Source organism: Cuculus canorus, chromosome Z (assembly GCF_017976375.1).
Source record: "Cuculus canorus isolate bCucCan1 chromosome Z, bCucCan1.pri, whole genome shotgun sequence".
Classification (NCBI taxonomy): domain Eukaryota; kingdom Metazoa; phylum Chordata; class Aves; order Cuculiformes; family Cuculidae; genus Cuculus; species Cuculus canorus.
In genome coordinates, this window is record NC_071441.1 from 8475788 (window position 1) to 8498916 (window position 23129).

Here is a 23129-nt window from a genome sequence, read left to right on the forward strand (position 1 = left end):
GGATATGTTTCAGACAAAATAGCTTTAAACACCTGTGCTTAAGCAGTGAGTGGCAATAGTCTTTCTCCAAAGTTTAGAAAGAAAACCAGTTTAAAAGATTTGGCTGTCTTTTCATTATTATCTAATGCCAACTTAATTAGTTTAGCAGTAAACCAGAAGTGTCTCCACAAAAGCAGAAATAGTATTTTTAGGTTTAAGTGTCCTTAGACTAGAAATTAAGATAGAAAGCGCAAATTAACATTTCCACTGAATATGCTGTTGCAATTTTATTACTAACTGCATCAGCAAACATCCACAGTATTCATTCGCACGACACCAGAAATCCTGCCTAGGAAAACACGTATTCTGTGAAAGCTTGGTTAAAACTGTTGACTATTACTCTGTATAACAGCCCACATTCTCTGGTGATTGGTTATGGTATTACACAGCTCTTTGCAGATTAAATTAAGACTTCAGCTTCTTACTACCAGAGCCACGTTAATTTCCATTTATTAAAGGAGCTGTGAAGTTCACCGGGGTGAAGCAAGACATACGCTTATACCACCACTCCACAATTCACCAAAATCAACTGCTGCATTCTGTCATTCAGCTTTCTCCAGAAGAGGGAGGTGAAAAAACACCTCTCCACGAGCATTTTACTGCTCTGGGCAGAACAGAAACAGGTACATTTGGGTGAGCCAGAGGAAGGGAAACATAAGAAAGAGGCAGCACAAAAAGGGCTGGCACAGGACCACCTACTGTTGGGAAGGCACCATAACGCTGAAGACGTGAGCCTTTGCCAAACTAAACTAAGAATGTTTTGGCTTTGAAGTAGAAGACAACATGACCTGATCATCTAAGTATCTTCCAGACATATCGGGGTGGAGAAATTAAGTCCTAAGGGGCAAAACATTCCTTTCTCTCTTATTTTCCCTGTTATTCATATCTTGTTTCTGGTGCAGTTCCTTCCCTTTTTCACCACTACCTTGAGTCTCTGATCTAAGTCCTGCGTGTCAAAAGCAAGTTCTTACTAACCAGGTATGAGACTTGAGACAAGGAGAAATCTATGCCACAGACTTTTTCCTTAAATGACAAGATTTAAGTACTTAAGTTGCAACTCCCTCTCCCTACATTTCTCCTTATTCAATTTTACCTTTTGTATACTCTACTAAATAATACCTTCAAAAACAGCTTCAAACCACTGACTGCTTGGCTTTCTCATAGTTATAACCAAGCTTCACTCAGCATTTTAAAAGCTTTTGTCTGGAGCTGTTTCCACTGTCACTCTGCCAACTATTTTACTCAGTTTCGCGCACTGTGTGTGTTCATCACTGTATTAACAACTATGCCTGAAGGACTGAGTGAAGTACAATATCAAGTCCACAGACATAACGAGCAAGTCACTGCAACTTATACATTTAAAATAAAACAGCATCTGGTAATAGTTATTTGTGCAAGTGCCAAGCTTGAAGTGCTGCTCCCCAGATCTTCCTTCACCTGATTTTATACCAAGCCCACCAGAACACCCTCACCACAGATGTAGCAGAAGCAGGGCCAAAGCTAGAAGCAGCAATTGCCATTTCTCAGCCTGTCTCCCATAATGATCCCAGCCTGAGATCCCATAATGTTGATCTCACTCAGGAACTACTCCACAATTCAGCCGAAGTACATCACTCTGTATATTAACCCTCCACATAGTATAAACTTGGATTGTTATTATTATGTTGGCTTTAAACAGAGTTTGAATAAACACAAAATAGCAATTTGTTCCTCAGAATAAGCTTGGGTTCAGAGAAGATACTCATCTGTAGTAGTACAAGATGAACAGTTAGCATCAAGTAGAACTCATGCCACATTACGAAGTTCAGCTGCATTACCTAAAGAAGTTTCCAGTGCCATGAATGCACCAAAAAAACTAAAGATAAAACACTACTCCCCTTCTTAGAAAGTTTTCAAGATAAGAGGCAAAGTCTTGGTTCAGAGCACAATAATATGACTAATACGTAACCAGAAACCTGAAAGTTAAACAATGCAAAATTCCACTCTACTGTCAAACAGCAAGTTTAATTTCAATTAGTTGCAAAACCACCAACAGTGGCCATACAGCTTTGACGCTGCTGCAAGAAATGAAGCATGCACCTACCAATCTAAGTCTTCAATAGGTTTCATTATAGTCCACTGCTTTATTAGCCTCTACCACAGCAGCAGCTAATTTATTCCTCAAAAAACCTACGAATTAAGCCAGTAAGTGCTCATGTCGTTAATCAAATAGATGCTTTCAATAAAATTGCTTTTCACAAATAGAGCATAAAAGATTAGTTTCTTTTGCCAGAAAAGAAATCAGTAGATTGACTTCAAAGTATGATTGTGCTTATCTGTAGGAAAAGTTACAGTCAAAATATCAATACACACATGGTAGAAGGAGATATTTCTGAAAACATTAAGCCTAATGCCTAACAGGTTAAAGCTGGCACAGGACCAGCTACTGTTGGGAAGGCACCATAATGCTGAAGACGTAAGCCTTTGCCAAACTAAACCAAGAATGTTTTGGTTTTGAAGTAGAAGACAACATGACCTGATCACCTAAGTATCTTCTGGACATATCGGAGTGGAGAAATTAAGTCCTACAGGGCCAAAACTTTCCTTTCTCTCTAAGAAGTCACAAATAGCAGAGCTCATCCCAGAGAAGCACCTTATTCAAAACTGTTTACATCTGAACACTCCCTCATCAGTAACATCAGCATTTGCAGTAGCTGCTTTACTAGCAACAGTTGTAGCTAACCACTTTGTTTCCCAGAAACTCAGTGCAGCACTTCAGCAGAGTTAGAAGAATGGAACTCTTGTCCTCTTGCAAATCAGTCCATCATGAAACTCAGCAAGTTGCTTCCCTTCTGCTCCTGAATAGAGCAATACGGCAAAGCTCTACCAAGTGAACTACACAAACCCTGAACAGACCCTAGCACGGGAAACAGATGAAACTCAGCAACTCTCGTCTGTTCTTCTGCTTCTTTGGTCAGAAGGATGCTTCAAAGATGCCTCCTTTGCTCCGTCTCCTTCCCCGAGTCACATCTACCCTTCAATCTAAGTGATGTTACAGGACTATCAGTAAAGGCAGCAGTTGTAAGAAACACGATGACTGGAGGAAGAGAAAATTGATTTGGAGGTGAAGTCCAAAAGACCAACTGAAGAGGACACTTAAAAATAGGCATAGTTGGACCTCACTGCAAAAGGAAGAAAAATATTAATTTGTCATTTATAATTGGAAGAGCTAATCTCATGTAAACAGCAAAAGACCAAAGATGCCAGACCAAGTACATCATCTTAGAGATTAATTTCAAAATATTCCTGGAGTTGCATCTATAAACACTACCTAATAACTAGGCATGGCTTTTATTCTATTGAGAATTACTCCCTAAAGAACTCTAAATAGACTTGGGAAGGTAGAATTATCAAAAAGATCACCTGCGGTTCTTGAAATGTCATTGTGGATGTGCGCTGCTCCAGACACCAGCCTAGACAGCCAACAAAGATGAACTTTAACAGAGCACTACCAAGGCTTAGTTTGACCCTAAGACTCCAAAACTTTTAATACAAAAAATATGCTTCACATCCAGACACAAAGCAACTTGGAAAACTGAGAAGTATCTTAATACTGAAGTGGCACTTGAACAAGAATAAACATGAGTTTCTACCGCAGGTGCTATATTTCCTGTTAAAAGGAGGCAATGAGAACATTAAATTCAGAGCTCTATATTGAATTGTGAATGACAACACCACATCTTGTAAATCTTCATAAAATGTTCTGAAGACCAATCAACGTGCAGGCAGCCTAGTTTCTTAGAGGCACAAAGAGACCTCCTAATAATGATATATCTATGCCGTAGTCATTACTGTTAGTTTTGTTTGGGGTTGTTTTTTTTTTTGAAGTTATTTTATGCCCCTACCCCAATAACTGAACCAGACAAAACCTTTTATTATGATACTGCAATATTTCAGACTCATTCTTACTGCTCTCTCAAGTCAAGCACGCTGTTAGTGCCACAAGGGACACATGCACAATAATATTTCAAGCATTTCTGCTCAGATCTCATGAGGCTTTAGGGACTAAGAACTAAACAACTGAATCAGCAGTACCTGTACATTGTTGAATGCTAAGGGAAAGGGCTATAAACACTCTACTACCCAATTAACCAATTTTTTTTCCATGTAGCAGGTATGACTCCTTTTGCTTCCCTTAAATTCCTACCACAAGTTCTTCTGTTTTGTGATACGACAAAGCTGAAGTGCAAGTCCTACTTAGAAACTAAGTACCCTGCTCCAGGTAGTCTTTGATTAGGGAAAAAATTTGCACAAAACAGCCATGAATCAACTCTTCTTTGTGTAGTATTAGACACAGGTTTTACTCTCAATTCCCTCACTGAGAAGCCTGTTACCTTCCTAAAAGTCTCATGTGAAGATAACATTTTTTACTAGATATGGGATAATCAGCATTACTGCCCAATAAGCTTTCATGAGCCAGCTGTGCCCCTGCTGAGGATATTGATTCTGGAACACAGTACTTGGAAAAAACTTAAGCCGCCTTGGAAAAAGTCTCAAGCCTCCACTAACTCAGTCCAAAACAAAAACCAGTCTGAAAGTCAGATTCCCCTATTCCCAGACTGCTTTCCCCATCCATTTTGAATGGAGGCAAGCTTGAAGCTAGAACGCATTCAACTGGAATCCACTTTCAACTCAGTAATTTGTAATAAACTCAGAGCTCATACTCGCTAGCTCTACAGCTCACCCTAGCTCTAAGTTTCCAGTAGCCGTAAACGATTGTTCAGCTCGCATGAAGCTAAAGAACTCCTTGAATCTAAAACTGAGACTAAGAAATACAGGTTAACACGTTAGCCATACAGCACACTCATATATACTCTACAGTGACTAAATTCTCACTAGATTGAAGAAATCCTGTGTTGCTTTAAGGTTTGTAAAATGTTCAGACTGAAGAAAACTGATCTGGATAGCCTCTATTGTTGTTACAGAACCAGGAGTGCTTTAGAATCTATTATTTTTTTTAAACCTCTCTCAGCATGGAAGCCAGAAGTGATTGTTCCAATTACATACTCAAACTCTCTGCACAAAGACAGGCAATAAAACCTCACTGTCTGAATCCTACAAGAGTACCATAGACCAAAAATATCAGAATAGACTTGGAACCACTGACAAGTCTAATTCTAAGTTATGATTTTAGCTACCTTTGCAGTAGTTACACAGACTATTCTCAACACTCCTTGGACGTTTACAGCTAATTTACTTAAGTGTAAGTCAGATGTTTCTTTACTTCTTTAGACCCCGGGGGTGGTGGGGGAAGCACTATCCATTTACTTTCTATTACAGGAATAATATCTTCAAATTTAAAAGTGGATGATAAAAAAACCAAGCAATTCAACAGATCTAACTGCAACTGAAATCCCTCCTTAGAAGTCAAAAACTGCACAGACCTGTAATTGTGTTCACCTGTGCACATATCAATTAGAATATGCGTGAACTCTACTGGAAAAGAAGTTTCCCTGAAGCTTACTTTAAGACATACGTCAGTACACGTCAAAATTACAAACTTCAGACCATTTTCCTCAGAAATGAAACTTCACTAATGATAACAAGTGTTGTGTCTATCTTCTGTTTACTGCATAGGATTAATGCAAGTTCGAATAAATAAGCATTTAAGGGAAAACTAGAGTAATTCTTGTAGACGTTCCATATATTTCTGCTTACTTGGTTTAAATAACTGCTTCCATCCTTATATGTTTAATATGTCCTTCTTACCGATTAATTTAGCATATACATTTCTTAGAAAACCAAGTATTATGACCACCTCTAACATGGTTTCGCCGATCACTGCAGGTAGAAACAACAAGATGTATTTTCAAGTTCAAGGTTATTCTGAATAGTGAAATTTTTGTTGTCAAAACCAGCTCAAATATTGCTAAACTTGAATAGAATCAAGCTTAAAATATTGTTAGAAAAACCTCCTGAAAAGTTAAATTGTTCTTTGTAAAAACCATCTGGTCTTGAAAACACTGAACCTCGTTTCTACAAGCAACTAGATTTTCAGCCTCTGTACCCTGTTTTGAAGGGTTTGAAGAGTCACCACATTTTATTTAAACCTAAGTCTAGTTCTGGTTCAGAGGTTTTCCTTATTTCTGTAGAAAGTATATGGAAGCAACAGTCACCAGTTTGTGCACTCCACTACAGTGCAGTTTTTAACATCACAGGTGTTTAAATTGTCAGATTAACCCATTCTGAACAACAAATTTATTAATTCCATAGCATTTTGGAAGCCTACAATAGTTTTCTCCTCAACGATAAAAGCCTAAACTAATACAGTTCAAATCCTCACCTTTATCTTTTTCTTCCCCTAAAACAAATTAGATTAGCAATACTAGCAGTTAGAGATTAGTTCCAGATTTTCTATGCAAACAGAAAGTAGCAATGGCAGCTTTCACATGCATATGACTATACGCATACGGGATTTTGCCTATACAGACTGTCTTCAGCTTACAGTCACAAAGCTGAACTCTTGGAAGGCATACATTTACACCCATCACCAAAGCTCCCTATATATTAGCTACTTACAGAGAAAATGGGCAGGGTGAACCCCACTGTGTAGAGGACAGTGGATGTGATGGTACTGTCATGGAACGGATACTTGATGCTGTCATCATTACAGAAAAAGCCTCTCTGATACGGTTTTATTTTGGCCAAGTTTAGAACACCAAGGGGTAAGCCAGCTGTTGGGGGAAGGAAAAAAAAACAAAAACAAGAAATACATGTAGTTAAACCAAACAAAAAGAAAATCACTTTTAAACATGCATGGAGGAAGCTACCAAACATGCAAAACTAATTTCCTTAGCACCATGCAATGCAAACACTTAACAAATACCGTTTATAGAAATTTATCTCTTCTATAACTCTCCTTCAGAAGGACTCTGAGGTTGCCCACCAGATACAGAAGTTAAGAAAGTATAGAGTTCAAAGTCCTTTCATCAGTAAGGTGCGTGGCCACACACCAAATCAAGATTAAGATGGAGAAAAGCCTTTGCCACTCACATGACTGAAAGTTATTTAGTGTAGGCTGCCTTTTATGCCTCCTCCTTTGCCACCACCCCACAACACTGGCTTGTATCTTAATTACCAGCTCTGCTCTACACACTATAATCTGGTCAATGCTTACAGAGAACAAGACAGATTTTGTCATAGTTAGGGAGTTAACAATTTCATGCAATTAGTTTTCATGCAGGTAAGGGGAACCAGAGAACTGCAGAGACACCAACAGGAAATGGGGACACTCTGAATGGACTGCATCTCAAGGTAATGAGCTTCATACGGGTAAGAATTGCATTTGCATAGCTATTACACACTTCAGAAGATTTCTGCATGACAACAACTAACTTATTAACATGGAGACTGACACTCAGATCCAAATGACAGCTCTCTGAAATTACACTGAGTAATGTACTATTTATTCCCTCTTAGAAGCTCCCTTCCACTGTGCTGGCAGTCACGCCAAAGAAACCATCAAGAACTCTGAGAAATACATTCAGGTCTAACTTATTTCTGACAAGAAGAATCAGCTAGGGAATAGACATTTGCAGAAGCAACAGCATCAGGAAACCCATGTTTGTCATTTCACTCAACATTCTCATCCCACCCTCTTTCCTTTTGTTCCATGAGCAAGTAATAGGTTAACAATGGATATTTTAGGCAATGATACAAGAATTTCAAAATCTCCAAACAAAAAGAAAAATTAAAAAGCTAGATTTTGGTTTAAAACAAGATAAAAAAGGGTAAATCAAATTTTGTATTTTCACCAACATCCATGTAATATGCAATTCTGCATATAGACATTTTCTGTATGTAAATTACATGGTAAGTCCAATTACTGAAGCACAAAAGACCACTGATGATATAAACAAACTGCTGTATTGAAAACAAAAAACAATCAAAGGAGTTCAGGTAATGAGAGATTGCTTTGATTTCTGTCCACACTTGTTAAGACAACTATCTGATAAGTCACTTAAAAGGGTTTTAAATACGCTTATTGCTATGTACTCGATTAGAAGAAAAGACATCAAGAGTGAAACAGCAGGAACAGAGTGATATATATTGCAGCCCAGTCTTAAGGCTGCTAAATCACAATGTAAAAGCTCATGAAGTACACACTGAAACTGTGCATGTGTAATAGCCCCAGCTCCAATCTCCTCTTCTAAGAAAACTACTGTGGTCACAGAAGGCAGCTTGGCAGGAATTTAAAGCCTCCTACAGAGCAGAAAGGATTTGTTTCCACAAACCATTTGAAATCCTAAGGACTGTCCACACTTAGCCTAATCAGTTGGGGATGCTGATGCAGCAAAGCACTTCAGCAGATGCTTACCATCCCGTATAACAAAACTTAATGGAAATGCAAATGGCACTACGCTTGTTCAACTTTAAGCACAAAGCTTTTCTTGAAGTAGGATGATATACCTCTTAATCAACTGCATCTCAAAGGTGTCTCTCCTTCCTCTGCTGTAACGATTAAGAAAAAGCACTAGACCTTGACAGAAGGAGCCAAAACAAATTCACAACCCTTCAAATACAGGGGGGCCCACTGAAGAATTCAGAAGCTCACTCGGATCAAAATACCTTGCTGTACATTCACGTCTGGAGCCAATTTTCAGCTCCACTCAAGGACATGGCAAGATTCCACTAACATAAGTCAGAGTCCATGTTTCCTGTCTTTATCTCTTTCGTTGCATACTCAGCATCAGGATGATGGACTGCCAAAGCCGTAACCTGTTTGATACAATCCTATCTATGTTCTCAAACAGGTCACTAGATTTTCCCATGTGGAAATATCACATCCTCATAATTAATTTAAGCATCAGTTTGTGCTTTGCAGAAGCTGACTTCTTTAATAGACAAATACCTCTCTTCTCCAAGAAAAGCTCTTACAACTCAACGCCAAGATTTTTTCAGTTTAATTTAATTACATTTTCAGCCTTCCAGCTCAAACTTTAAGCCAATATTGCTCAGGTTTTACATATGATTTTGAGGTGTTTTGCTTTGGTTTTGTTTCTGGGTTTAACTGCCTTACAGCAGGCTATTTCATTTTTACTAGCTGCTGAAATATGTTCTCTAGGTGCTCCAGTTCAAAAACTAGAAGATACTCCAGCAATTCACTTGTAAAGACCAGAGTTCTTAACTTAAAAATTCCAGATTTCTTGCCACAAAAGTTCACAGGTTTACAGTAATGGATCTTGCCACTTTTTCAAAGAAGATTTCTTTACGAACTGGAGGAGAGCCATTACATTAGTGCACATGAAAAAGAGAAAGCACCCCAAGTTTGACAAGCAGCGTTTTAAGCCTAACAGCAAAACAAACAAGCAACTTGAATATGGAGGCTTTCGGGGTTTTTTTTTATTATGTAACTGCAGCAGGAGTTTATTACTCACACTGTAATCTAGTTAAGACAGAACCTTGGGGGATTTTTTTTTTTAATTAGAGAGAATTCCTGACGATAAGTGTTATATGCTCAGTTTTCATTTAACAAAGAGGAAAGGAACTCAAGATTTAATTTAAGCTTTGTTTTCTTACCATTACACAGTCTTCATTATGTGAAGTTTGCCTATAAAAGCTAGTTTGGGAGAACTTTCACATAAGCAGCAGTTATTCAAATTTTTCTGGTGCCTACACATTTAAATATTTCTTTGCAATTTTTTTTACTTTGTATATCTGTTCCATTGAAAGAAGAGGATGCACCTTTTTTAAGTCAAATTGATTTGACTACATTATATAGTATTTATAGTACTATAAAAGTGCATAATCTATAGTTGGCATTAAGAAACATGGTCTGCTTTCAACCGTGAGATTCTGGGAAAGGGCTTAAGGAAAAGCAGTAAACAAAAGGGTCAGATGAAGTCAGTTTCCAACTGACTGCAAAATTCGTTTGTGTAGTCCATAGTAAGAGAATACAAGAAACTGGAAGTTGGTTACACATCAGACTAACGGCTCAATTCCTTTTTTTACATTACTGTTAAAATTCCTACTGCAATCTAACAGATGGATTGCTTTCCAGCAGTGGTGTGTAAGATTTAGTGAAATGATGCTTATTTGAACATTAACCTGCCTCAAACAAGCAGCAGCATTTTGACTATTGCTCATTTTTCAGGGAGAAAAGATAGTACATGTAAGCAAATGGTCCTGAAGTTTTCAATATAAGAGGAAAATACCCCACTAATGTACATAACAGGCCAGTATTGCCACCACAGGCGCCAAGCATCTCCATGATCTTTAAGCACAATGACTGCACACGGAACTTCTGAGGAATGCATTTATGTTCTGTTTCATTAGCTTCTACAAACTGGAGGAAAGGGTGATCAAGATCTAGTGAAAGATTATTAGGCTAAAAGGCAATCTTGTAGATCAACTCTCATGCCTTGCCCTCTTTACAACGCGCCTCCTCTTCATTTTTACCCAGCCGGTACCAGCAGTAACCTCCAAGGGTGCTCTTCTGATATAAGTAACTTGATACTGTAAGGGAATATAATGGCTCTGTTGTTGTTCGTATCCTCTAAAGCATGACCTTTAGCTGTGTAGAAAGACTGTTCCTTGAAGCTTCCCCATGCTGCAGACTCAGAATTGGAATTTCTCTGTTACCAGTTAAGATTTGTCTTGTCAAGGACCAACAGGCAGCCGCTATGGAGGCAGGTTCTGGGCAGTTTTGCTAGCAAAAAGACAGACAGCAGTCTTCTGATCTGATTTTTCTCCCCTTAAATCATAAAGGGAGAATAACCTGATCACTCAAGTGCTCTGAAATTGGCCCATCCAAGACTTCATAAAAGACTGGAAGGAACTCCTCTGATAACACTGAAGCAAACAAGCTCTGGCAAAGCCTGAAAGGTACAAAAGCTCCATACAAATGGCTGAGAATAAAAGCACACAGGATGGCAAGAAAGGGGACAGAGGCAAGACTGATACTGGAATTACCGAGCAGAGGTTACAGGGAAGAAGCAGCTTGAAGCTTTTGGCTCGAACTGCAAGAGCAGTGCAACACACATTTGTACAGAGAGAAGCTAAGCTAGCTGAAAGAGTTACATGGGGTTATATACTGAGGTCACTAAGAGTCTCCAACCCTGGCTTGCAGGATCAAGCCAACTGTAGCATAGTTTCCACTGAAAACCTATGGCTAATTCACAGTAATAGCAATAGCCTTCAGGGAACTCGTACTGAATCTGGCTGGACAACATGGCATGACACAAAAGGCTGTAAGGAAGGAAGGGAAGTCCAGGGTGGAAGACTAGGGAGGATGTCACTGTTGAGACTGGTTCTCCACCCACAGAATGGGAGTGCCAAGAAAAAACAATACCCAAGGGAAGGGGGAAGGGAAGCCTTCCTTTGTTGGGGAAAAATTAAAAAAAGACTGTGTAAAGAAAAAAATTGTTGATATATTATATGTTTTTTAAGATAAAAAAAAGTAATTGATGTTCCACAATTTATTCAATAAATGGAAATTCTGAATACCAAACTATGACCTTTTTACTAGTGTGCAACACTGCACTACTTATCCGATTTGTGGCATTTATTGCACCTGAAACTTCCAAGTCAGGTGCTAAAGTTTAGAGGTATCAGGAGTAGGATACTGATATTCATGTGTTCATTTGGCTTTGACAGCAAACTGCAAGAGATATTTTTCCCTAAACAGGAAAAAAATAGCATTTATAGCTGAATTAGTCTCTTTTAGAGCTAGCAGTTGTCTTAAATATCCAAGATCAGCAGAGGATATTGTTCAACAGGAGGCAGCATCAAGATCTAAAAACACTGTTTTCCCTAAAATGTTCCTAGTTAAGTCTGCGGTCCCAGTTTTAGATAGGTCTTCCATTTAAGGCTATTTTAAGTTTTATATCTGAAAGGAAAGACTCTTGAAATTTCTAACCATTTGACTTATACTGTCTCATCTACCTCAGCACCAAGTGTGGTGTTCACAAAACCCGACTACACCTTCAAAGCAACTCAAGACCATCTTATCTTGACTGTCTTACCCTACTCCTGCCTCTGGATATCCACTACTACCCCCTTTGCCATGGTGCTTTCACAACACACACTGTCTTTTCACACCAACATGTCCAAAAAAAAGAAAACCAAACCAAAAAGCCCATGCCCAGAGAACACAGTTTTTTCAGGCGCACTTGTTCATCTGGCCAAGTGTGTGACTGTTGGAGCTGGTGTAAAGGATGAAACGGGAAAATGTAGCCAAGGGTGTGGAAGAAAGGAGAACAAGGATAGATCAACTTAAGTACCTCATGAAATTGTTTCCCCATAAATGGGGCTTTCTCCTCTACACTTTTAAGTAGTTCAAAGGAATGCACTGTATTTTTTGTAAACATCCTTTAATTAACCCAATTGGTTTTCTTATCTATGGAAGGATCAATACTTGTGCCGGATTAGTGTTTGTAGTTCTCTGAGAGACACAAGGCTCCTATCTGGTCCTCAATCAGGAAGCTCTTCTCATTTAAAGAAATTAATATCTAGAAACTGAGAGAAAGGCAGTTACCCTTAAGGGACGCTATGTCAAATGAGAATATTCTAGCTGGATTACTAACCAAAGATTTTTCTTCATGCCACACTGAACTCGCAAGTTAAGTGCTAATTAAGAGAAACTGTACTAGGCTAACATGAGACTGAGAAGAATGTTTAAGAATTTTAACTTATCCTAAAATTAGGATAAATACATTCTGCACTTGATGTGCTGACAGAAGGTCAGCTTCAGCTTTTGTAAATAAAGGCACAATTTACAGTTAATTTGGGGTGTATTGAAGGAATTCTGGCTATATTGGAGAAAAAAATCACCATGAAACACAGGCAACAGCCTCAAAACAGATCAGTTATTCAGCATTTTTAAAAAAGGTACTTTTCATAGCTTACATTTTTATTAGAAAGATGATGCCGTTAACCCCACAGACAGATCAATGTCATCATTCTGAGCTGCACCTATAAGCTGGTACTACCGAGGGCATGGTAGTACCACATAAATTTTTGCTTTTATTTTTGGCCAGGAAAGCCATGTTGGTTTTGCTGCTCATTTTGCAATGTACAGGCTGGGGAAAGAAAATATGCAAGAGGTTTAAAGAAACTGAGATAGGTCAACCTCATGCTGCTGGACAGAGTTTGGGGGTATCTGTAGAAGAGACTGTGTTTGCAGAAAAGCAGATGTGCTGAAAATCTACCATGACCAGTCAAGAAAAAGAATCAAAGCCTTTTAGACTGGGGGGGTTCTGCGAACACAAACTGCTAAGAGGAAACAGATTAAAACAGTAAGAAACCATTTAGACTTCTGACACCCAAAGTCGAAGGATGTAAAAGAGAAATCAATACATTATTTATTTTCAGCAGCTGAGAAGGGTGGGTAGCCCACAGCTTGCCCCCTCGCCACTTTAAAGGACTTGATCTTGCTTTTCTACCCCAAGGAATGCAAAATATTTCTAATAACAGCACACCGATTGTGCTGATAACACCAGAAGCTGTGCTAGGCTTCAGTGAACAAGACACACGTATTTAAAAGCATGAACTACATCCTAATCTCTGCTACTATACACTACTTACATTTTAATTTATTTTCTCATCTAAGATTCGGCTAGCGGAGAAGCCAGATCAGCAGCCTGGGCCAGCTAACAACAGTTCCACTGAACAACTCCCTACACTTCGAGTTAAACCAAGGCAAGGGTGGTGGAGGCAGGAAGCAAAGGAAACCTTCCTCGGAGCTGGGCCAGCCTCAACACAGAAGAGTGCAGCTTCTAGTCCAGTCAATGACTAACATATCTACATCATATTCTAGTTTCACCCATATTCAAGAGTTCAGTACTACATGGGAGCACTAGTTCAGCTATCTACATTACCAATCTGTTAGAACAAGTCACAACACTTGTTTAAAATATTCACACAGACGATTGTATTCTCCTTTTTATCCGCATTTCAATCAAAAAAAAAGGACTTTTAGAAGCATCAAGTACTGGTTATTCTGAAATTGATACAGTTGTCTTGCCTGTGAGCATTTACAGAATTACAAATACAAACAAAAAAATGCAGAGAGACAAGACAGTAATATATCTTAGCCTGCTTTATTACTCAACACAGAAAAACATGTGGCTGAAGGCCTGGGTTCTGCTCTGCTCACAGGGCAAGGAAGGCTGAAGCTGGACCAGCCGACTGACAGCCACCTGGAACTCATCAGTAGTTCACCCAGCCCGGCAGAGGCCAATTGCCCTGATTACCAACAGGCCTGACAGAAAGATTTAAGATCCCCAGTCTAATAGCTAAAACACTACCAGTGGGGAGTAGGATGGAAGGGGAGAGGTCAGCATCTCATGTACTGCAGTGCTGCTCGTGGGGTGGGGAAGAATCCAGCAGGCTCAGCCAGAGCAAGGAAGAGTGACTTGTCCCACTATAAACCTTCATGAACACAGGAAATTAAATATCTAATCACCGTTTGCATTATCTGCTCAGTATTACCTTCACTGCAAAAGGCTTCGACTGTATTGTCGAGAGAATTAAAAAGCCCACAGCTACAAAACCATATACATGCTCCCAACAATTAAGATCATCTATAATTTACCTAAAGCACTGGGTCTCAGACCATGAAAAACAAAACAGCAAAAGAAACCAAACCACCAAGGTCAACTGTTGGCAGGGCAGGGAGGGACTTTATTTTTTTTTTTTTTGACCGCATATGACACCTACTCTGAATCTTTAAAAGTGCTCTTTTAAAGTCTAGAAGTTATAACTATTTTTCCATTCTAATTTGTTTTGTGGGAGTGCACAGTAAGATGCTTCTGAAGTATTTCACACATAGCCACACACCTAACCTGAAATACCATTCAGTCTCTAGAAATATCATAATTAGTTGATAGGAGTGTAAATACCTTTTCCAATGAGTCTTGCAAGCATAACTATTTTATTTTAACAGCCTTTAACAAAGTCAGGCTTTACTATGGCAGTTTTACAGAGGGACTCAATTTCCACAGAACTGTCCACCTTGTTATCCACCAGCACGTCGTTTCATACTGTACATGCCACAGCACGTCACTACACTTAAGAGGAGTATTTTTAGTTATTGGACCCACTTTTTTTTCATGGTGCCCTGAAGTTTATAGCGTTTAACAGTACATTCTGAGAACATAAGCTTTGTACTAAGCTAGATCTAAATGGAATTTTGAAAGGAAAAACAAGAATACTCTATATATATTTTAGGGTTATAAGAGCAATTGTTCTGCACCGGTTCAGAAAAATTCCCGAGAAACTCATTGTAAAAAAATATTTCTACAACGTTGCTCTTGATACTCAAGCGTAACGAATAATGCCACAGCATAGAAAGTCTTTCAGTACTCATATAACTGAGCAGGTATCACTTTCTAGTTTCAGTAGAAATCATCAGCACTAGGTTTGTGATCTTAGTTTCTATATATTAATTACTAGAGATTTAATTTTCTAGTGTTGATGACTGGAGTCTTAAGATTAAAGAAGTGATGGGAAGAGTTACAATAGACTGAGTCTGCAAGCAGAAATAGTGACCTTACTTCCATTCACTAACATCAGACCTAACCACCATACTGTTTAGGAATATTTTAACTGGATACTAGTTTTGCAGTATAGGCTCATCTAACAAAACAAAACCCAAGCCTTAATTTCCCCATGTCAGCAAAAAGCTACATAACTCACTCAAGAAACACCAAGAAAAGGAGACACTGATTGAGAGATCTGGGGAATTTAATGGGGAACAGTTACTGGCTGGAGCTATGTGCAGGGCTCTACTTCACCTGGTTATAATTAGGAGTCCGTTCTCTGAGGTCTCTCCACCACTAGCTTACCATCTAGCCCCTGGAGCTTAAGACAAGCACAGTCCACTGCCCTTTGGATAACTTAAAATTAAGGCAGATAAGCTCGTACATCTTTGTTTCTTATCATCCCAGTACTCCAGTTTCAGAGTATAGTGCACCATTTAGCGTCAGTGACTCAGCTGCCCAAGAGTCAGGCAGAACGGGCTTACACTAATCTGCAGATCTGAAATAACAGAAAAAAGTTAAATGGATACAAATGTGCTAAGAATAATTTGAGGGAAAAATTCCACCTCACTTGAGAGGCAGAAGCTACAGTACAAATAAAACCGATGTACAACGTACTTTTGAGTTACACTGCTTCTTGGTGTAGTCTTTGCTTCTTTGCAAATCAGCAAAGTCTGTCCAGACTGAGACCAGACTATTAATACTTCTTGTGCTGGTTTTAAATCCAGTGACTCAATGTACAACAGAAAAAGCGTTTGATAAGTGCAGCAGACAATTTAAACATGATTTCCCTGTATCACTTCGCTGAAGCTGCTTAATTGGGTCTATTTTTGGCCTCTATATGAACAAAAAGTCTTGATTTTAAAAGTTGGACCTGACTGGGCTAGAAGGTTTCATGTACCAGAGGAGTTCAAAAGACACAAAGCAAATTTGTCAGTAGACGGTTTTTAGTTCTGTGCTTCTCAGGTGCCTCTAAGATAATCTCACAACCTGGAGAGGAAAACTGCTGCCAGAAAGTGGGTCAACTCATTAGCAGTTGATTGTTACACAAGAAGAGATAAGCAGAAGATCATTAATATAAGCAGCACTGTTTTCTTTCAGCTTATAAAGTGCAGAAGTACATTAATCTGGCTGGAAAAGTGCTTGTATGTCTACTCAGCAGATGGAGCCAAGAGGGCTGTTGCTGCAGCTGAACCAATTAGTATTTCCTGACATAGTAGCTACTATATCCTTCTAACAAAACAGCGTAAGAAAGTGTATCTTAGAAGTTTTGCTTCTCTGGGCTAGTTTTAAATGGTCTTAATTTTTGTCATAGAAGTTGACTAAAACTAATCACTTGCTAGTTATCCATTATCTAAATTTCTAGCCCATACCATTGAATTTGACTTCTTTAAAGCCATGGCTCTGTGGATGATGTATCTTGCAAATAAGGTTTTATGTAATTCTGTTTGGTACCCTCTTTTTTTCCTCCACACCACTCAAGGGAAGTTTATTTTAATTCTCCTTGACTAATTCTGGAAAGAGCATTAGCAGTTGTTGGGGTTAAATCCAAGTCACTTCTCTCATCCACAGGTACCTTACCTCCAAGAGTCAGGTCACCTCTTTATGCTACCTGCTTCTGTGGCTCCAACAGTCACAGACAGAGAACCGTCGCAGCTTTATCCTGTCATCAGCACCTGTCAGCGCTACATAAAACAATGCAGCACCAGGCAATAAGTTCAACTCTCCACTTCCCCTCCCACCAGGGCTATGATTGTGTAGGTTTCAAACCAAGCTGCTTTTAGTCAGTATGAGTTCATGTTATCTGACTCTTCAAAACCAGGTCAGTGTATACTGAATCAGCTCAGCATGGACTCAACAAGCATCCAAGCAGCTAGAAAGGTGAGGCAGGACCTCTTCAAACACAAGAGGTAAGCCATTTTATCATTGAGCTAGTGTGGTACTTCATTATCTACAGAAAATATCTCAGAAGCACCTTCCCTCCCTTTCCCTGAAGCAAAGTTCACCACTTCCACACATAAACACGCCGCAAGAACCCTTCTGTCTGTTTAAGGTTAAAAAGTCACCAAGACTCAAGCAGCTGACAAGGAAACTACACGCCAATAAGCATCTTTCTGTATTATGCCAAGGGGAAAGCGTACAGTGCAGAGTTCTGGATTTGGCTCTTGGGAAGACACTGGAAGGTGAATTAGGAGTTACCCATTGCTGTAAAAAGCAAGTACAAGAACAACTTTTTGAGGCAAGGGTTAGTCAGAAAACAAAAAACACTTTAACAGCAATACCAGGCAGAGCAAGAACCAGGTTGCTGATTTTGCACAGTGTTCATTAACTCATCGACTTCCAACCTCTGAGTTCCAAGAAGCTTTTCTGTAGGCTTCCTAGCAAGATAGTCTCTGGACAGAGCATCTTTCTTTATGTGGGGGGAAATAAACAGTGACTGTTGCCAAGAACAGTAACAAGGGATGGTGTCATACGTTTGAGATAGCACAGTGGGGAAGGTTTTCCCTATCTTAGGTGAAACCACATTTCCAATGAACTGAGAGTCAAGAAGCATCATCTCGTACCTGGTGGACAGTGTCATTTGAAGATGAGCTGCTCTTTCACATGAGCCTGTTACAGCTTAACAATGTATTCACGCACTACCACAAAGGTTTAGCATCCACATGATGGTGGAAAATAAGGATGGTGACACACGTGTCAGTGAGTCACAAGTAGTAAGGGAGGAGGATTGACTTGAACTAAGGCAATCAGGAAGTGCTAACCCACACAGAAGCAGGCCTTCCTTGACTGAACAGCAATACTTTAATCCTCAGAGACTGATGCCACAGTGACAGCAAGAGTAAACACTCCCAAAAAGGCAGATAGTACCTAAAGCAAAAATATGTACAGGGTGTGCACAGTGGTCCAGCCATCCCAACCTCCCAGGTCACTTACTGCAAAAGTAAACTCACCTGTCCTATTCATGCATCTCCTCTTTAGCGTACTGCCCTGTGCCACACAACAAACATTCCAGAAGTCTTTAAAATAGTAAGCTTAAAGGATGTGATGTAAGCAGTTAGTATTTCTGGGTTCAGTCACAAAGTTTTCCTTTTTGGAAGACTAGGAATTCTCCTCCCTGTACTCAGAAGTAGTTTCACAGCAAAAAGATTGCCACAGTCTCACCATCCCCACCGGCAGCCACCTGCCAACCTCCTTTTTTTTGCACGGGTACTGCTTGCAGCTCAAGTTGTCTCAACACCCAACTAGCAGACAGCCCCCACTGCCAGAGAATGGCTGGACAGTAGGGAAGCCTGCAGTTGGCCTCTTGAACCAGCACAGCTTAGGACACGGCAAGGAGAAAAACAAAAGGAAACCCTACACACATACTGAATATAACTAGATTCTACAGCAGTTTTAAATCTAACTAAGTAATTACTTAATATTTCCAATGTGTTGAGGAAGAGTGGATCAGAACGGTGAAGGGCCAAATTTTCCACATGACATGACTTTTTCTAATCACAGGCTATACATACTCTCACATTACAGCAGAAATCATACATTGACGAGTACGCTCCCTAATTACTTACAGTAGCTTGTCAGTGATTGCACAGTCAGGGAAGGGACTGAAGAAACACAGTTCTGTTGTATCGCATCCCTGAACTCAAGTTAGGCATGAATTACAACAAGCACAGACCAGATGCAAGTTGTCCTATAGTCTAGCATCACAGGGAGTTTTTCCTTATTGATCCAGTCAGCTCTGCAGAACTCAACCTCACTTGATCTTAGCACATTTGATCTAAAGGCAAACGTATCTAGTAGTTCCTCTATTGATTACGGGAATATTACCATGGGTTACCCAACTTTGTTCTTTCAGTATTGTTTACCTGCCTGGAGCCTGACTTGTAGTCAGAAAACAGACATCTAAGAGTGGCACAACGTATACGCAAAGTACCTAATAAAACATCAGTCACAAGCTAGCTAAGTTATTCTAATAAGCCGTTATTTTTTGCATGACACATTGAAAGTGTAACAAATCATAAAAATCAAGTCTTAGTATAAGCGAAAAATGGTTTTACTGTTGTCTAGAAATGTCATTCCACTTATGCATCTGTGCCATGCTATATAAAGTGTCTCTCCATCAGAAAAAACCAGGAGGGACAACTACCAGAAGTATGCAGGAAAAAGAAACACTGCAGTCCAGATCCAGAGCATTCATGCTTTCCAGTGATGGAAGAAGCAGACCGCTGTCTACCAGACTGCACAGAGAAAGGGAGCTGTTGCCTGCAGCACTGCAGAACTGCATACGGAGATGCAGCATGCACACACCCAGCACTGCAGATCAGCACACACTCACAGAACACAGATACAGCCTCCCTGCCCTATTTAAGGACAGGTACTGCAGAAAACTGCAGCTTTTTCTTTTTTTGTCAGATCACAGAATATGAAAATAGCTTACTGCTGAAACACTAGTGCTATCAGGATGGTAATTCTCTTTTAAATAAGAGAGAAAGAGTTTTTATTTTCTCAAAGCACCAAAGACTGCTTTCCCCAAATTCTCCCTTACTAGGCAGTAAGGTGGATGAGAGAGTTCCCTTAAGGCCACTTGAGCAGAACCTCAGACTGAAGTTTCAGGCAACCAAGCTGATTGATAACTTAATGCCACAAACAAACGGAGAGATGTTTCTCCCTCCTGTGCTGCTTGCTCTTTCTTGATCTCTCTCTTAACCTCTTACCTCTGCTCCACCTTGGTCACTCACCAGACCTTTCAATAAAGGCATTTGAATCACAGAAATCACAGGAAAGCTTTTTCCCTTCCTTCCTCTTTGGAAAACTTGTGCTGGGAGAGTTGAACCTGCACAAAGATTGGCTTGACTGAAACAGGCGTGAGTCACAGACATGAAAAGGCAGTCATCCACTTCCACTGCAGTGAACTTATGGATAAGGCAGGTCATTGTAACTTGAAATTATATCCTTAGTTTTTTCTGCCCAGTATCGTCAAGACAATGAAATAAACTTTTCTACCCCGTCTGCACTTACTATGGAGATGACAATAACAGCTACCTCGGGGACTGTGCTGTGCTGCTGGTTGCCCTTTTTGTAGCAGAACAGCCTGCCACACCGAGATTGGAGTTCAATCACCAACTGAAGTTGGTCTACATAGCCTTAAACGTTCAGTACCGCACAGTTAAAGCGGCTTTCTCTTAGAGGCCCCTTTAGTGGAGGTACTGTGTATCATGTTCTGAATACCTGCAGGTGGTTATCTGGGCAGTTACCTATGTCACTTGAGCAGATATCAAAGTGGATTGGGGGTTGGGGGAAAAGTGAGTTGAAGTCCCCAATCAACAGAAGCTATTGTTCTTGCAGTAAAAAAAAAATAAAATAAAACTAATTCCCCCTTTAAACACACCAGCTAGAGATCTGTGTTCTTCTAAGGGCCAGTCTCAATCACATGGGAGCCAGGGAGAAGAGGAAGATAAATTGGTCCTGTATCCAGTAGTTTTCCCATTCCTACACATGCATATTTTTGTCTTAGCCACAGTTTCACTGAAACCTACACCTCAATGTGTTTAAAGCTGCAGGTGTCAAGAGACTTCATGTTACCCGCTGCTTGCACTTCCCTTCCCCGGCCCCCACTAGAAGGAAGAAAATAAGCCCACGGGATAATAAAGCCTGTCAAGACTCCAGCATGCTCAGGTATTAGATTAGGGCATCTGTGATTCGAATAATACATGGGGCCAGAAAAAGATGTGTAAATAGATATTACCCTACAGAGCAAAGTCAAGAACCTACCCCCTCAGGTAGTAACCTGGGGCAGGAACAGAGGGAATCACTAATGCTTTTACATGGAGAGCCCTCAAGCCGTATGCCTCCTCAAGTCATATACCTCCTATAGTCTTGATTTTAATATATTTTGTTTTCCATGAATACTCAAGATTACTCAGGACGTGCACATACATCTTTAACATACAAAACTATACAAATCATGCAAACTTTTGCCCCATTATAAAGATTTTGCAAAGACAACTATCAAAACAGACAAAACTGCTTTATGGGCCATACCGACAGCATGAAAGTTTAAGCCTTGCTATAAAAACTTCTGATCCAAATAAAGATTGCTGCTACTGGACTACAGGGATTCACTCCTCCTCCAAACATTCTCCCTCATATAACATTCATTCAGAGCAACGCATCCTTCACCGTAATCTTGTTCTTCAATGCCAATTAGCTACAGGTACCCCTCCTATGGGAAGCAAGATAAAATGTTGCTTATTATGTTCACACTGATGCTAGGAATACCTTCAGCCAAGAGGGAATCCATAAGCCAGGCCTGTTCTATGGAACACCACCCACCGAACGTGAGCAGAAGGCACCTGGATTGATTCTTGAAGCATCGCTCTCGATTGATAAAGAAGCAAATATCCAAAACTAACACTTCCCACGTGTTAGTTACCCGCAGATAGTAAGGCGCTTCCCAGGCTCCCAACACCCCGAGATCCAGGAGTCACGGCTCTTTACAGAGTAAAGCTTCCCCTTCGCTGATCAATAACTAACATCACTCTCCTTACACCGTGTCACTGCTTAGACGGAACACGTTAACGCCAGCCGCGAGGCCGTGATGCAGCTGGAACAGAACCAGAGGCTGACACAGAGGGAAGAAGCGTGAGGAAGGTGCCGTCCCCGGGACCGGGGGAGAGGCGCAGGGCTGCGGCAGTGCGCTGTGCGGGGGTCCCACACCCGGCACGGCCGAGGCACCGATGAGCGCCCCGCTCCCCTTCCAGCCACAGCCTGGAGCACGAGTTCCATTCCACCGAGACCGAGCACAACCTGAATCCTAACAGGAGGCTCTTCCCACCGCACGACGCCTCCTGCGAGCACCCGGGGACGGAGCCGCGATGCCAGATCCATCCCGGGAAACAACCGCACTCCCGGCTGCGGGCACCGACCTCCCCGCGCAGGCTGCTCCCACCACCGGGTTAGAGCCGACAGAAGAGGTTAAGGAAAGGAAGCGTGAGGACATGGAAAGAAGAGGCAGCTCTAGGCAGCAGCGGATAAAGCGGCAGCATTCCCCCCTCTCCGCCCGCGGTCCCGGATGGCCCCGGGGGAGAACGAGCATGCGGTTACAGCGCGGTGCCGTGCGGGGAGGGAGGGAGCGCGGCGCCGGCTCCCCTCGCCCCCTCGCCCACCTACCCAGCACCACGCAGACCACGTCCAGCGCCACGAAGGGCAGCCGCGTCCTGTCAAACATGCCGGCGGCGCGGTGACAGCCTCGGGGAGGCGGCAGGGAGGGGCTCAGCCGCGGCCAATGGCGCCCGCCCCCCGCGGTCCCGGCACCGCCGCAGCCCGCACTGCGCTACTGCCGCCGCCGCGCCGCCCCGCGGGGCTTTAACGCGGGCGGGAGGGGGGGCGGAAGAGAGAGGGGAGGGCGGACCCCCACGTCCCACCCGGGCGCCGGCGGCCGACCGCAGCGACCAATCGCGCTGCGCCGTGCCCACCGTGGCCCCGCCCCCTCAGCGCCCCGCCCCCGCGCGTCTGCGCTGACCAATCGCTGTGCGCGCTGCCCTGTGGCCACGCCCCCTCAGGTATCCCGGCCCC

General features: G+C 41.3%; 1 protein-coding gene across 2 annotated transcripts in view; it reads right to left on the reverse strand.

Moving 5' to 3' along the window:
* PLPP1 (phospholipid phosphatase 1) overlaps positions 1–22925 on the reverse strand; it is a 62887-nt gene extending 39962 nt beyond the window's left edge. The window contains exons 1-2 of one of the 2 annotated variants that reach the window (XM_054053666.1): positions 22725–22925; positions 6598–6752 (exon numbers count right to left, since the gene is read on the reverse strand). In XM_054053666.1, the coding sequence (XP_053909641.1) occupies positions 6598–6752; positions 22725–22782 (213 nt within the window). In that variant the 5' untranslated portion in view covers positions 22783–22925. The remainder of the gene's footprint in view (positions 1–6597; positions 6753–22724) is intronic. The other variant, XM_054053667.1, reaches the window with a different exon arrangement.
* Between the last annotated feature and the right edge of the window lie 204 nt (positions 22926–23129).